At 38.8% G+C, this 17,512-nt stretch overlaps 1 protein-coding gene across 2 annotated transcripts in view; it reads left to right on the forward strand.

Annotated features, from left to right (window-relative positions):
• The window catches only part of Ir93a (Ionotropic receptor 93a), a 55,750-nt gene that overhangs the window by 8,494 nt on the left and 29,744 nt on the right, over window positions 1-17,512 (forward strand). For both annotated transcript variants that reach the window (XM_075366307.1, XM_075366308.1), the window contains 3 exons: window positions 749-869; window positions 4,307-4,412; window positions 6,871-7,035. In XM_075366307.1, the coding sequence (XP_075222422.1) occupies window positions 749-869; window positions 4,307-4,412; window positions 6,871-7,035 (392 nt within the window). The remainder of the gene's footprint in view (window positions 1-748; window positions 870-4,306; window positions 4,413-6,870; window positions 7,036-17,512) is intronic.

Consider the following 17,512-nt stretch of genomic DNA (forward strand, 5'->3'; position numbering starts at 1 on the left):
TTCTGGAAAAATATTAAAAAAATTCTTAAGACTGTTACTTTACACTAAAAAAATATTAATAAAAAATGTGCTAATCAATAAATATGAAAAAATATGTCAAAATTGTTTTTTAAATAAATATAAAAGAAAATTTACAAATTGAAATGATTAAATACAAATTAATGAAAGCTAAAACTGAGGTAATCATTTGAAATACTGAATAGTTACATACATAAAGCTGCAATATCTTCCAGAATTGCTTGCAACACATTGCTGTCATCTGATTTTTTAAAAAAAATTTTTCCACCATAAGAATTTGCATTAGCAACTGTCCAGAAATTCTCTTGCTATGCCTGATTTATCCTACACCTGACCACCAATTAATTGAACATCTATTTTTAAATTTATCAATGCACTACTTTCCAAATGTACCTATTTTTTCAAGATTATTTAATGAAAGTAAGTTAGCGTTTCCAAATTATGTATGTTAACATTTGCCCTATTTGAACATATGTTTTTCTGATTGTGTATTGCTGTGAAAATCCTTTTTTGAATGATCTTCTGTTTTAAATACACAAACAAAAATATTTTTTGAAGTAATATAATACATCATTTTAATTATATTACTACCTGAAAAAGTCAAATGTTAAATATTTTATTTATTTTTAACAGATAAGTGCATTCTTGAACTGAATTAGCATTGTTATCTAATATAATGGATTGTATTTTATCATTTTATGAAATGTTTAGTTTTCTAATTATTTTTCAGATGACGATGATATTAAAACAATTGTGGAAGCGATGACAAAAGAAGTTCCTAATGGCTTGAACTATGTTTCAGCACTTGTGACTTTACACAGGTTGAATCATTTTAAAAATGAATGGAAAAGGTACAATAAGTTATTCTTCCTTTTTATTTATTGATTTTATTTATTTGTTATTTATAAATGAATGTAAATGAGACATTTAAATCTGAGTAAATGTGCATGTAGTTTCTCATACTTGAATGTAATGCCTGTGTTACTGATTTGTGAAATTTTTTCTTTGGAGCTCAATTAATAACACTGTTATTGTTATTTATTAACACTGTTATTTATTTATTAACATTGTTATTTATTTATAACACTGTTATTGTTTATTTATTTTGAATAAATTGTAAGGAAACTTCTCATTATAGTGCTATCAGTATTTTAAGATCCTACTACAGTTCTTGCTTGTTTAGATTTTCTTTTTGAAATTATGATAATCTAATTTAAATTATAAATTAAATAAAAATTATTTTTAGTTCCAGACATGCTTTGAATTTAGTCCCTGTTATTCACGCTATATGCTGGCTCTGAAATATATTTGAATTTTCTTATTTGCGATCATTAGATGTTGAATTTACTTGGCATTAATTAAATGTTTAATTTTGTATTAATGGTGGTGATATTGTTAAATAACATCACCAAATCAGACTAGATAGAAAAAAGATTGGATAATTAGAAGTTAGTAAGTCATATTTTAACAGGAATACCACTTTATTTCATTCTCAAGAATGTAGCTATTCCAGCCATTTGTTGTGGATATTGTTGCCTATTTCTCAGGTAGTTTTCTTCATTTCAATTTTGTATGTTGTAAAAATTTATGTTCTCTTTAAATTTTTAGATTATTTTTGAATTTTATAATGCTATTATAATATAAATAACAGAAGAATATATGTTGTGGTAGTTATTTGTAAATTTTAAATAAAAAAATATGTTTAGAAAATGCTGTAACTGATACTGATAATTTTATGCAATACCTGGCGATGCTACGCTAACTGCTAGATTTGAGTATATATATGAGTGTGTGTGTGTGTGTGTATGTATGTGTATGTGTGTATATATATAAACTTTCAATTGTGTTCATTTAATCTGTATACCAAATTATATTTATATTTTTATATATTTCATACCAAATTAGTTGTCATTCAAAGGGTCTTCTAATGAGGTGTCACATGCTACATTGTCTCATTTAAAAATAATAAGTTTTCAACCCTTGAAAATTTAGAAAACATTTAAGTGCGAAATTTTGTGTTGATAATTTAAAGAAATAATTTTCACAGCTTTAATCCACATATTATGATTATTTCAAATGGTTTAAGAAGTAATATCATGTAATTTTATAGTTATTTTTCTTGGGCTGAAATTTAAAAATAGTACTACCCCAAATGGTTTTTTGCAGTGAGTACTATAATTTTACTATACGATTATTTGTTAAATTTACTAAGGTATTAAAATATTTTTTATTCATTTGCGTTGACAGTATAAATTAACAATTATAAATATTTATTACAGCTTTTTTTTTCTGTTCAGAATCACACTTTTTAGATTAATTTTAATTATAGTGAATTATCATTGAAAGATTACATGCGCATTATCAAAGGCAAGAAAAAAAATGTGATTTACATGCTCATGTTAATACTTTATGTGTCAATAAACATTTGTGTTTTGACAGCAGTATTTGATATAATTAATATGTAACTGTCTTAAGCCAATACTTAAAATACAGAAATAACGACAAATCTGCTTTCAAATATGGATTAAATTTTCATATAAACTTTTAGACAAAAATTTAAGCTTCTGATGACTTCTATAATGGAACATTATAAAATAAATCAATATAGGTATTATTTATTGTATATATATATATATATATATATGTGTGTGTGTGTGCGCGTGCGTGCATGTGAGATGAAAAAAAAAATAGCATTATAAATAATAAATAAAGTGACTAATTACAAAGGAAGTAAAATTATTTTGCATAATTAAATTATAAAAATAGGCATTTAAAAGTAGTTATTAATATATTTCTCATTGGGAAATATGTGTATTTTCTTCAAGAATAGGTTATGTTGGGAAAAATAAACTGTTATTAGCTATGAACTTCTGATTTCATTGATTTCACTCTTTCTTTTCAAAAATTTATTAGTGACATTTTGAATTTCTTTTATAAAATTGTGTTTCATACTGTCAAACAAAATGTTTTTTTTATCCACTTACTACAGATGAACATAATGTTATCTTAAAAATGACATCACTGCTGTTAGTAATTGAAACATTGTACTGTACAATTTGGCAAGGGTAAAAGTAAACGTCTATATTTTAATACATGCTTACTGAATTTTTTTACAGAATTCTGTTATAGAAGTTATATAACTCAGAAATTGCATACATTAAAAAATTGATGAAAAATTGATTTTTTCAAGTAGCTGATGTATTTCTTTTTTTTGAATGAATTCTTAATAAAATAATACGTAACAGAATAGGCTTTAATTTGATGAGTATTAAGTTTTTTTTCAGCAACCTCAACTTTGGTACTTTCTTTTTTATGCAAGCTGTAGTCGTTTATTTAATAGTAGAAATCATATTTCATTTCTATTAACATATACTCATGTAGTACAAATTATTTATGTAAGAATGATTAGAATTTTTATGAGTCAGTAATAATAATTTTTTATTATTGTATTCCATCTTATAAGTAAAGTATATTCATTTATAAGAAAATTATTTATTATCAGATTTAATACCAATATAATCACAAAAAAAAAAATTAATTTAAAGTAGATGACAGTAAATGAATTTGTAATCTTTATCATTGTTGTATGTGTATAATAAATCACAAAAATAGAGGGTGGGTATCAGCTAAGCCTTATAGTTACTGTGGTGACAAAAAATATATTTGTAGATTATGTCAGTATTTTTTTTACTGTTTAAAACGTAGGAGCAGAAAAACCGTAGCACTTAATTTACTGAAATCAGAATCGATTATATCTATGCTGTCAGTGCCATAACACTTCATAAAATCTAATTTATTTCAACATAAAAAATAAATATTAACTGAAATTAATCTTCAAAGATCTGGTTGCATGTAACAACTAATTAATTTTTTTCATTTGGGCCTTGCTGAATATAAGGGATTGTAAATATTACTTTAAATTAGTGTTTCAGTTCTAGATATTCTGATGAGAAATTAGTTATTTAGTTTGTTTATATGTGCGACAGTAGAAAATTTATTATATCTTATTGGGTAAATCTATTAATTTATTTTAATATGCTTTTAGGTTTTATAAGATTCCTCTAAAAATTGGAATTAATACATGGTTAACACTTATAAATCGTATTCTAAAATTTGATTAACATATGTCATTGGTTTGGACTTTACGTCCACCAATAATGATAGGTACCTACTCTATTACTTTTAACACATTTAATCCTTTGAGTTAAAAAATAATATTAGTTTATTATTATAGTATGCTAACTTCATTAAACGAATGGATTTATTTTAAAATTTTATTAAATTTCAGACAGTCAAATCTCGAAAAGGTTATGAAAAATATAACGCAGTTTGAGATAAATCAAAATCTTTTAATGATTGTGGAGTATGATATGATTAACTTCGTACTAGATATTGTAAGTATTTATTATCATCAGTTTTCTACATTTTACAGGTTCTTTCTATCGTTTCTTTTTATCATATTTTGTGTTTTTCTTCACTTTAGCATTTTTCGTATCATTTAAATCTTTATTATTTTACACATACCCTCTCTTCTATTCTTTTCAAAATTCTTGATTGTACAAACATTTGCAATGCGCATTCACATTTAAGTTTCTCTTTTTTTTCTCATGTTTTCCCCCCACATTCATCCTTCCTTTACTTCCTTTTTTTTTTATTCCCAGTTGATATTAAAAAATATTCTTCTCATCTAAATTTCTTTCTTTTTTTTCTTTTCATTCATTTTCATCATCTTTTTTCATTTCTTTTCATCATCCAAGTTCCTTACCTTTTTTATTTTTATTTTTTTAACTCTGGGACCACCACGTTAGGTATTGTTTCAAAGGATGAGATGAATGATTTGTATTGTGTGAAAATGCCATGCCTAACCGGGATTCGAACCCAGGACCTCTGGATGAAAGGCTGAGACGCTACCACTTGTGCCATGGAGGTCGGCAAGTCCCTTAACTGGCCTACAAAATATTGTAACATATACTTATACTCAAATAACATATAAACATATATGTTATAATGTAACATATAAACATAATCATTTTTACCTCAGCTCTGTTACTATTTTTTAAGTAATATAATAATTAAATAAATTTATTTTTAGAATATTTGTGGATTAACAATTTTAAAAGATAATTGGTAGAATAATAAAAAGAATAGAAAATATTTTTGAAAATATAGAGGAATAAAGTGGCTTTTCAGACAGAGATCTTGTGTTAATTTTTTTCATTGAAGCAAGATTTCATTGATGTCTGAAATAAACAATTGGTAATGTTCCCCTTACGAGATTGTTTCAAGTGTTAGAAATAAGCGGCATAAATATATTAAAATCATTTTTAATAAGCACGAAGAATATATCTTCTAAAAAAAGTAAGAAGTTTTCAATGAAAAAGTGCAGAAAATTGTTTTGAGGATGGTAAAGGATGGAAAATACCAAAAATAAATTGTAGCAAGTGGATTACTTGGCAGTGGGGATAGAATGGTAGAGTGGAGTCTATTAAGATAAGAATGATGTCATTTAGGATGCAAAAATTTTAATATTTGAGATGTTTATTTTCTCAAGATAGAGTACCTGAAATTAATATGTAACATCAAATGGTTCAGGGTAAAATAGACATAGTTAAAGTTAACGGAGTTTACTTTAATCCTATAGAAATTATAGTAAATATTAAAAAGACAATTTATAAAATATTATGAAGGAAAATGCTACATATAGTGCTGAATCCTAACGGAGAAGAAGAAGAAGGAATAAGGAAAGGTTGCTTGTTTTATACATTTATTTTGCGAGAAACTTATTTTTGATTTTAAAAATCAGTTCCTCATTCTCATAAGAAATTGTTTTGGATAAGTTAATTTATTCCGACCTAATTTTTTGGACTGGTATTTGAAAAATATTAAAAATTAGTAAAAAAAAAGTACAAAATGTTATACCAATAAGCTAAGATAATATATGAAATACAGCTGTATGTAACACTTATAAGTTAATTGATATTTGAAGAAAGAAAAACTAGCTAGCTTAGATTTTATTGCTTATTTGAAGAGTTAAATTAAATCCATATTTTCCTTTTAATAAATATTTCAAGATAATTACAAAATTAATGGTGTAGATTCTTACCAAGAATTTATTAATATATATTATTTTTATACGTGAAGACTATTCAAAACTTGATTTTGAAAAATATTGATGTAGAAAATATAAAAGTAGAAAAAAAATTATATTAAAGTTAGAGCATGTGTGCATCACTTCTCCACATAAAAATCAATGAACTTCTAGTTTACAATAAATTTCTGACATTATTTAATATCAGGTTGCTTGAATTCTGTTGCAAAATTCCCTTGTGGGCTGAAAATACTGATTCCTTCACTTTTGTTTTAATGGTGCCAGCTAGAATTTTTTTTTAACTTGTTCCTTCTCTAAATTCTGCTACCTATCTTTCAAAAGACTATTATTCATAAATAAGTTATTATTATCTATTATTAATTCTGGAATAAATTTTACCACAAATAAAAAAATTGGTATATGAACTGTCATCTCTTTATCCTGTATATCTGATAGTGTGATCGTATTTGTCTCTCTTAGTAACAGGCTAATAGGCTGGCCTCCATGACACGAGAAGTACTGTCTCTCGGCTTTTCATCTGGAGGTCCTGGATTCGAATCCTGGTTATGTGCTACAAAATTATCATTTCATCTCATCCTCTGAAGCGATACCTAAAGGTGGTCCCAGAGGTTAAAAAAAAGTAGTGGATTAATAGGATCTACTGTAATTTTTATTAATTCTTTTTATCACTGTTTAAAGTATGTGTTCAGCCACACTCATGAATTTTACTTCAATATTGTTAACTAATTTATTGTATGTTTCAGGCAAAATCTGAAAAAGTTTTACATCCTACACTACAGTGTTTATTTGTCATAAGAGATTCTGAAACTGCTAGAGCTGCTAATTTTTCAAGTTTTGTATCACAGTTTGAAGAAGGAATGAACATAGCATTCATGTATAATGTTACAACACAAACCTCGCCTTGCTTTGTAAGTTAACATTATATGGTGGTTACTCATGCACTTGGTTTGTGTCTTCATTTAATTTAAAGTTGTCATTTTTAGAAATTATTGTTAATAAATATCAACCTCATGTATAAAATAATTAATTCCTTGCGCACTAATTCACTACTGTTCTTTTCATTACTGAAAACACTCCATGATTTTAGTATTATACCATATCAGAAGAAAAATGAAACAAACATTTTGTGTTTATCTGCGTGAAACATTTTTGGACATTATTGTCAAACAATAACATATAAATGCTATTAAACAGTGGATTTATGAAAATTAAAATGTTACCAATCTGATAAAACAAATTTATCAAATTGAAAAACAAAAAATCTACTGACTGAAACTGAAAATCATATCTATTTTATTTATTTATTATATTCAAAATCTGCTAACAAAATATCATTGTCATTAAAAATAATTTATTATTTTTACTATGTATGTCTGTTGATCCTGTCGCCGAGTGGCTTCGACGGCACGTGGCACTTTAAAACTTTATGGTAGCCCTGAAAATGGCTATTGTTGTTGCCAAATGGCTTCGATGGCATATTGTAATTTAAAACCTTGTGGTAACCCTGAAAAGGGCTGTTTGAGGTTTCTGGAGTGGTGATCCTGAAAAGGACTGTTTTTGTATTAACTCTGAAAAGAGCTGTTGGGCCCGAAGCTGGTCTCTGGCGAAGTCGACTCGGCTGTAGTCAGGGAGTTGCTGCTCATTCATTGAAATCAGACTGGGCTTCCCCTTAGCGGCAGTTGAGTCCCCACCACAATGTGGCAGTGGTGGCCTCCAGAGCCCTGCACTGTCGGGTCAGTGTCAGTCTTCTGCCAATCTGGCTGAGACAGTTCTCCCTGAGCTACCCCACGATTGGCCCGCTCCTACAACTGAGTCCATTGGCCAGGACAATTGAAACCTGGCAAGCTAGAGCATGAAGGTAGCTGCCCAGCAGTTCCCTTGGCGGGCTGGCCAGGTTTGCTGCTTCGGTGGGGAAGTTGGCAGCTGCCGGGAGTTCCCATGTTGAGCTGGCCAGGGAACTTCTGTCTTCTTCCATCTTTTCTTCTTCTTCTTCTTCTTCTTGGTCTTCTCCAGGTGGTGGTTGATGGTGGTCGACAATAAATTGAAAATTCACTCTTGTGTACGCTCTTTTATTGGAGCCTGAGAGTGGTGGGCCGCAGTGCTGCTATGGTGGCAGATCTGCGTAATCAGCTGTGCTTGTGCAAGCGTGTACATATACTGTATTCCTGCTGACATCTGAGTTTCTAGCATTGCATGGATCCCATGTAGCCATAATGTGTGGCGGCATCTCGATGATGGTAGTAGTGAAACTAAAAGTCATACAGGACTGTGCGATGGAGCTGAGTGGGAGTTGGAGGTCTGTCCGCCTTTCCCTGGTAGACCAGACTGGAGTCCACAAATGAAACTAAGTCAGGGGTATGAACTGAAAGTTAAGTTCACTAAGGGAACTAGGTCTAAATTTTGTTATTGTGAATAACATTTTTTGGTGCTATGTTGTTATTCTATTGCCTTGATTATTATGAGACATTTACGAATTTGGTTGTTTAAAATGTAGAACTAGGTGTGGGGTTCATGCTTCCACAAACTTGGTTAGCTACTTCAGAGGGAAATGATGTAGGACATTCAAGATGTCTGGATGATGCCTACAGCAAAGGCAAAAGCTGAGTTGAAAAATCACCAATGCAAATGTCTACAAGACATTTACATCGGTAGCATCCCAACGAGGCCTGGCTTATTACTATGAGATGTAAAAAGTTAGAGGGCGAAAGACGACTCCCATTAAAGCCCATCAGGGCTAGGAACAGGGAGGGTGGTGTGGCGACCAGAAGTGTCACAAGGCCGGTGTCTTCCCCTACAGGGTTGGGATGCTAGCATTGCATCCACCAATATTAAGGTAGGCATATATGTGGTAACAATCCACATTGTAACCCTAAAAATGGCTGAAAACTTGCTTTTTTGACAGTGATTGCTACTACTAATTGGATTGAGAAATGTGGTATGTAATAAACTGGAAAAATTTTCTGGTTAAATAATTTCCATATAATTTAAAAGTGAGTTTTCATCTAAAATTTAAGCAGTTATACATAAGTGATTTTTAAATATATTTTGATTAAAAGTCAGTTTCCCCAGCATATATATTTAAATTTTGTAAGAAATGGTAAATTTTGGTTTTGCTTATTAGCATTCAGCTGGTATAATTACTGCTGAATGATACGGCAGAAATTTTTTGTTTAGTTCATTTTTGTATCTGTATTGAGTGAGAATAGTGGTGGTTTACATACACAAAACAAATTTTTCATTGCTGATGAAAAAATAATAAGTGTACTAATGTCCCTGAAGAATTTCACTATTAACTTGTCAACTTGCTTGAGCAGGGCAGAAAATTTTAAAATGTTAGAAATGTGCAATGATCTCATAGGACTGCAGGTCTAAAACTAATTGCGCGTAGGAAAACAACCTGTTGCAGAGACATTAGTAAAGTGTCTTCAGACATAATCTCGATTCCCCCCCGAGGGGAGAAGATCCCACCTTGTATAGCGTGTCCGGTCGCTACACCACCCCCTCCGTTCCTAGCCAGTAGTGGCTTTAACAGAGGACATCTTCTCGCCCTCAAACTGCGCACCACAGCTTTCAGTTCAGGCCCCGCAGACATGCCACCGATGCAGATGCCCCGAGGGACATCTGCATCGGTAAAATTCACCCTGATAGTAGTTTTCAGATTTATGCCTTCAGAAAGAAGACAACGGACACCTGCAGCTACCACGTCGCCCTCAGGAACTAAGCTAGAAGCCTAACCGCAGAATGAAGACCCCGCGCCTAGCACTAACTTTTAAAGAGCCAATTTATCGAATGTTTCAGATCCGAGCTAAACAACCACTATAACTAAACTTTCCCACTAAAAAGTTTTAACACAGCGAAATTTAGTCCTAGTTCCCTTAAGAACCCCGCTTATTACTCGAAATGAGTTTCTAACTGACTCCGCTCCGGTCTGCCCGGGAGAGGAGAATAAACGCCTACTCCCACACAGCTCCATCGCGGAGTCCCGCGTGTCATTCACCATCTTTCGTAAACCGCCGTCGAAACGCCACTGCATACCACCGAAGCGGCACCCAGAGACGCCCCGCCGACAGTGTCGTTAGCTCACAAAATGCCCTCGTCGAAGAACGACCGCACCCCCGGGACAAGGATAAGGCATGCCCGTTGGCAGCGGTCGCAACTCCGCTGACAGCTTAATTCCAATTCAAAGACATCTCTTACATCTAACCGAGGTACGCTGCCTTAGCGCCTACCTTCGGTCAATCAACTGTCCAGACAGAACCTAGCCACCCGGGTTCCAATCCTAAATCCCTTCAGCCGCCCTGCCCTGGGCGAGGAATTTCAGGAAGCTGGCCACAATCGTCCACGCACTGTGAGTCCTCCAGTTGACTCGCAGATCCAAAAAGGAGTGCACTCTCTCAAGTTCCCTACCAACTCTGGTACGTTCAGCTTTGTACCGGGGGCAAGTATATAGGACATGGTCCACTGTATCCTCGACTCCGCATTCCGGGCGCAACTCGGAATCGACCAACCTAAACCTCGCTAGACTGCCCCTAAAGGCACCATGTCCCGAAAGAAATTGAGTTGTGTATCGATTGGGGGAAACCCAACTAATTGCTCGCAAATCCCTAACATTTGGAAAGATACCATGCGTATATCGACCAGTAGAAGAGTCGGCCCACCTAGCTTGCCAAGAATCAAAACCTTGGTCTTCAATTTCCCGCATACGCCCGGAGGTAAGAAGGCCTGCCTTCTTTGAAATAAGCCGCCGGCTACGCTCTGTAGCCGAAATATCTACTGGCTTAATGCCAGCGATCACAGTAACTGCCTCTCGCGAGACAGTCCTGTAACCGCCGACAATAGCTAACAACAGGAGACGCTGGGCTCGTAACAGGATGTCTCTATAACATTGAAACCGCAAACGATGAGCCCAGACGGGCGCAGCGTACAACAGCATGGCCTCACAGACGCCTTTATAAAGAATACGCATGGTACGGTAATTCAACCCTCAATCGGGATGGATCACTCTACAGACGCCGAAGAAGGCATCTATAGCCTTCGCCACAAACTGGAGGTGCTCCTTGAAGAGAACCCTCTCATCAAGGATAACACCTAGATAATTCTGAACTGACACATACCTAATCGGAAGGCCGCCCATCACAACCCGCGGCTGACGGGTAGCAGCGAGCCGGCTCTTCAAGAACATCATAGTGGTTTTCTCCATGCTGAAAACCATCTTATGCTGACTCCACAACCGCAATACCCTACATGCTTGTGTCGCCCTGAGCTCGATCTCGGCACGCGAATTGCCCTCGACCAGCAGCAGCCCATCGTCGGCATAAGCCACGATGCGACAGCCGCCGGGCATCCGCAATCGCAAGAGAGACTCTCTTCAGACATCATCTCGATTCCCCCCCGAGGAGAGAAGATCCCACCTCGTAGCGTGTCCGGTCGCTACACCACCCCCTCCGTTCCTAGGCAGTAATGGCTTTAACGGAGGACATCTTCTCGCCCTCAAACTGATTGCGCACCACAGCTTTCAGTCCAGGCCCCGCAGAGATGCCACCGATGCAGATGCCCCAAGGGACATCTGCATCAGTAAAGTTCACCCCGAGATAGATTTTCGTGTTTATGCCTTCACAATGAAGACAACGGACACCTGCAGCTACCACGTTGCCCTCAGGAACTAAGCTAGAAGCCTAACCGCAGATCGAAGACCCCGCGCCTAGACTAACTATTAAAGAGCCACTTTCTGAATGTCTCAGATCCGTACTAATAACCTCAAAACAAACTATCCCACTAAAGTTTTATACATCGAAATTTAGACCTAGTTCCCTTAAGAACCCCGCTTAATACTCAAAATGAGTTTCTATCTGACTCCGCTCCGGTCTGCCCGGGAGAGGGGAATTAACACCTACTCCCGCACAGCGCCATCAGGGAGTCCCGTGTGACATTCACCATCTTTCGCAGACCGCCGCCAAGACTCCCCTGCATACTACCAAAGCAGTACCCAGAGACGCCCCGCCGACAGTGTCATTAGCTCATTAGTGCCCCCGTCGGAGCGCGACCGCACCCACCGGGCAAGAATAATCCCGCCCGCCGACAACGGCCGCAATTCCGCCGACAGCGTGATTAAATACATGCCACCAATACATCTAACCGAGGCACGCTGCCTTAAGCGCCTACCTTCGGCCAGTCAACTGCCCAGGCAGTCCCTAGCCACCCAGGTTCCTATCACCTACTAAATCCCTTCGGCAGCCCTGCTCAGGCCGAGGAAGCGAAGGAAGACTATTGTCCAGTCTCTACGAGTCCTCCAGTTGACTCGTAGATCCAAAATAGAGTACTCTCTCGAGTTCCCTAGCAACTCTGGTACGTTCAGCTTCGAACCGGGGACATATGTGAAGGACATGGTCCACGGTGTCATCGACCCTACAGTCCGGACAGAAGCCGGAATCAACCAACCTAAACTTTGCCAATTTATCCCTAAAGGCACCATGTCCTGAAAGGAACTGAGTGGTATGCCAATTGGGGGATACCCAGCTAACCGCTAACCCGGAAATATACCATGCGTATAACGACCTGTTAAAGAAGTATTCCACCTATCTTGCCAAGAGTTGAAACCTTGGTCTTCAATCTCATGCATACGCCCAGCAGTAAGAAGGCCTCCCTTCTTTGCAACATATCGCTGGCTACGTTCCGTAGCCGAAATATCTACAGGTTTGATGCCCGCGATCACAGTTACTGCCTCTCGCGAGACAGCCCTGTAACCACCGACAACCGCTAACAAAAGAAGACGCTGGGCTCGTAATAGAATGTCCCTATAACATTGGTACCGGAAACGATGAGCCCAGACGGGCGCAGCGTACAACATAATGGCCTCACAAACGCCTTTATAAAGAATCCGCATGGTACGGAAATTCAACCCCCAATCGGGATGGACCACTTTACAGACGCCGAAGAAAGCGTCAACTGCCTTCTTCGCCACATACTGAAGGTGCTCCTTGAAGAGAAGCCTCTCATCAAGGATAACACCCAGATATTTCTGAAGGGTGACATACCTAATTGAACGACTGTCCATCACAACCCGCGGATGGCGAGTTGCAGCTAAACGGCCCTTCAAAAACATCATAGTGGTTTTCTCCGCACTGAAAACCATCTTATGCTGAAGACTTCACAACCGCAAAACCCTAAATGCCTGTGCCGCTCTTAGCTCGATCTCAGCACGCGAACTACCCTCAACCAGCAGCAGCCCATCGTCGGCATAAGCCATGACGCGACAGCCACCGGGCAAGCGCAGCCGCATGAGAGAGTCAAACTCGATGGCCCAGACGAGTGGACCTAATACACTGCCCTGTGGACATCCTTTTGACAGGGTCTTTCCTACTTGCGAACTGCCGTCACGAAGGACAACAGTTCTTTCGCTGAAATAACTCGAGAGAGTCCTAATTTCTTCCTGCGTGCAACCACGCTTCTGCAATTGAAACAAGGCAGAGGGCCACCACAAGTTATTAAATGCCCCGGATATGTCCAAGAAGACACCGAGTACATACTTGCACTCACTGCCTGAAGCCAGATCCAGGACCCTAATAATCGCATCGTCTGTACTCTTACCGGGTCTAAAGCCATACTGGTCGTCCATCAGCATGTGATTCAAAGTAAGCCTACTATTAATGCGGAGGTAAAGTACCTTCTCGAAAATTTTCCCAACAACTGGTAAGAGCGTCAGAGGACGGTAAGAAGAACTAACGGTGGGGTCCTTGTCGCCACCCTTGAACAACAGCTTCAAGATTCCACGCTTCCAGCAAGCCGGGAAATACCCGGCAAACAAACACCTATTGAACACCCTAGTCAACGGGCCAAGAATTACAGGCAGGGTGCGAACAAGGAGCTCCACCGTGATACCATCATATCCGCGGGCTTTGTTGCTAGCAAGGCTACAGATTACTTGGCGGACTTCCGCCTCAGTAATCTCCAAAGATACAGAGTCCGTATTTAAATTTACAACCGCCGCTCGAACTCTCCGGTGATACGAGGTCTCACCAATCTCTGTATCATCGGGGAGCAGATCGTCCATCAGAAGAGATAGAACACGATCTTTCTCAACAACAACGCCGTCCTGGGTCGAGAGAGCCGACAGAAGACTGTCCTTTTTACGTTTGTGACCAAGTACACGATAAACAACACCCCAAGGGTCTTTATTCCCTTACTCTTGAGCAAAAGAGCGCCAGGAATCTCTTTAGAAGTCCTAATTCTATGAAAATACTAGTTCCTTTTCTGACGATACTCCGCAAACAAGGCCTCGCGCACACTGTGCGGCTCTCCTGAGTCGGCCCACGGCCTGCTTTATCGCAGTCAAGTCCCGAGACCACCAACCAGCAACTCTCTCTCTACCCGTACTACGAGGGATTGAGAGTTCTGCGGCTTCAACCACCGCAGAGGAGAAATTCTCTGCCAGGTTATCTAGAGGGACCTCGTCCAGGGTACGAGTGAACACCCGCATCCTGGCCGCAAGAATATTGGAAAACTTGGGCCAATCCGCCCGCCTGTGCAAGAAGCGCCCCTGCTGAACAGGGGCGTCCGCCCTAAAGACATCGCGCAGCCCACCTATCCAATCAAAAACTATGAGCCGATGGTCGCTTTCGCAATCATCGACTACAGACCAGTTCTGAATCGTACCAGGGATATCCTTGTCTATGGTAACATCAATGTTGGTACCAAGGAAGGTCCTCCGCAATCCCACCGCGCCGGCGAAGCTTGCCGACTCGCCGGCGACATTGAACACCTCAAAACGATGCTGCGCGATGAAGCCTTCTAGCAATTCTCACCCGTCGTCTGTGATCCCACTCTGCCAAAGAAGCGATTTGGCATTCGCATCAACTCCTATAAGAATAGGACGACCCGCTACCAGCCTAATAATTCTATCCCATCTTTCCAAATGTAATTCAGGGGGATCTCTGTACTGAAAGTACGAACTAACCACAACTAGGTCGAAACCATCCAGAGCAAGCTTAACAATTACATGATGCGTGTCAGAGGCTTGCCGTACAAAGATACTATCAATAGACTTCCTGCACAGAACGGCGGATTTACTATCACCTACATGGAACTTATTCCATCCTGAAAAACCTGGCAGGTCACCCTTGACAACATACGGGTGTTGGAGAAGTAAAACATCGAGGCTCCGCTTTTCAACGACGTTACCTAACTCTACTTGGACCGCATAGGCACCCTGGGCATTGAGTTGACCGAACCTAACCATCGAGCGAGTTGAAGTAGACCTCAACCGCTCTTAAATAACTACCACACTCCCTACTATTGATGGAGTGCCTATGGTTTCTACGTAACCGCTTGCAGTTAACGCAGACCGGAGCCTCCTTCTTTTGCGGACAGTCGTCACGCTTGTGGCCCTCCTCACCACAATGCGCGCAGACCGACGCATATTTACAGAAGTTGGGCCTATGGCCGAACCTACAACATTTGAAGCACCTCTGCACATCAAGGTATTCCTTGACGCGGCAAGAGGCAAAATCGACGAAGACCCTACCCTCGGAGAAAAACTTCTGGTGGAGACCAGCACCTAATTCAAATACTCCGTGATACCGAGGGGCATCACGCTTTCCAGTCTTAGAGACTAACCTACACTGTTCTTTGAACGTGGCCGCATCCAAATTAGTATTCTGCTTCCGATTGAGAGACAGAACTTCCTCATCAGAGAGACCCCGCTCGATGTCATATATGACTCGGGGCTTTCTCAACCGCTTGGGGTCCACCTTAACCTCAAGCTTCTGCACCGCTGGAGAATCCTTGATGACTTGGACCGTCTCCTTGTTATCCGCAACGACGACTAAACCCTTGCTGGTCTCCCTTATATCTCGAATCCTAAGCCGATTCCAGTCGCCACGAAGGGCTTCCCGGAAATCGCGCTTCAATTCCTGACTCGTGGTCTTGGAGTCCTCTGCCTTATTAACAAAAATTACCTCCGGCTTCTTCACTGCTTTGCTAGCCTCTCGTTTGGTCTTCAGGACCTCAGCGTAGCGCCTGGGCTGCGCTGGGGCCTGAACAACCACCTTGGGAGCCTTGACCTCTTGGGGCTTGGAGGCCAACGCCTCGAAACCCTCAATTACCGCCGTAAAAGCTTCCCTCAGCTTACCTAGCCGGGGGAGAATTGTCTTCCTCGCGCCCGAGCTGACTCCGCCGGAAAGCGAAAAAAAGTCTACCAAGTAGTCCAGGTCCTCCTGGACTACCTTCAACAGCAGGGCAGAACTACCAGGTCTGCCCTTTGAATTTTTGAATGCCTCGACTGCAGGGGAGGACCGCACCTGGGTGGGTGCCCCTGTGCCCATCGCGTCGCTTACCTCGTCCTCTGAGGAGCTAGTCGACGGCACCGGCGCTGGTTTCCTTTTCCACCTGGACTTCTTTACTACTTGGAACTCCGACATGGCCGAAGATTCCCTAACGTACTTGAAAACTGACGAAATTCTCGCTGTCTCCTATAAACTGGTTTGGGCAAGCCCGCTGTGTGACGACTGCCCGCAGCGAGTACGGGCAGCTGGAGACCCTTACGTTCTCCTGTCACGCTACGTACCTCTTCGCCGCTGCTGGAAGGATTGATTGATGCACTAGACGTACAACAATGAACCACTGATTACGGCCCTCACTCTGACAAGAGCGCAGAAGGACTAAAAGGCAGAGCCTTTTTTCTGTCAAGGGGACTAACAACCAGCAGTCGTTGCCACCCTTTCGCCGCGTTGAGGCGAGTACGCGTCGTACAAATCCACGCCAATCACACGGTAGCCAAGCTACAGATGCTGAGTCTAAATTAAATTGCGCTATTCGTGAATACAGACTTAGGATCAGCTAACCTCGATACTGTCGGAAGGTACACACACGACCGACAGCCAAAAGACACTGATAGTAAGGTATACCACAAGGATACTCTGAGACGCACAAGGGACCAGAGTATCTCTTCAGACATCAGCAAAAATGGTTTTTATTAGGCTGAAAATACCAAGAAAAAGTTTATGAAAGATTCTAAAGGAATTTAAGTTTTAGGTGTTATCAGCCAAAATTACTTTGCACTTCATGAAGATGATTTTGATTCAAGGGTAGAATTTTGTGAAGAATTTATTCGTTATAAAACAACTCATTGATATGGTCTGATGAAGTATGATTGAAATTGGATGACCTAGAAAACCATTATAATTGTGCTTATTGATCTGATGAAAATCTTACATAATAATGGAGGAGGAATTTACCTGGAGTTCAAGTTTGGTATGGGTACAAAAAAAAAAATATGAGTATTGGGACCTTATTTCTTTGACAGAAATGAAGTAGGTGGTTCATAAATGTTACAAAATCTTGTTATTCCTGATCTATTAAATGAGTGTTTTGACAGTGGCAATCCCTATG

The sequence above is a fragment of the Lycorma delicatula genome, chromosome 5, assembly GCF_047948215.1.
Source record: "Lycorma delicatula isolate Av1 chromosome 5, ASM4794821v1, whole genome shotgun sequence".
Lineage (NCBI taxonomy): Eukaryota > Metazoa > Arthropoda > Insecta > Hemiptera > Fulgoridae > Lycorma > Lycorma delicatula.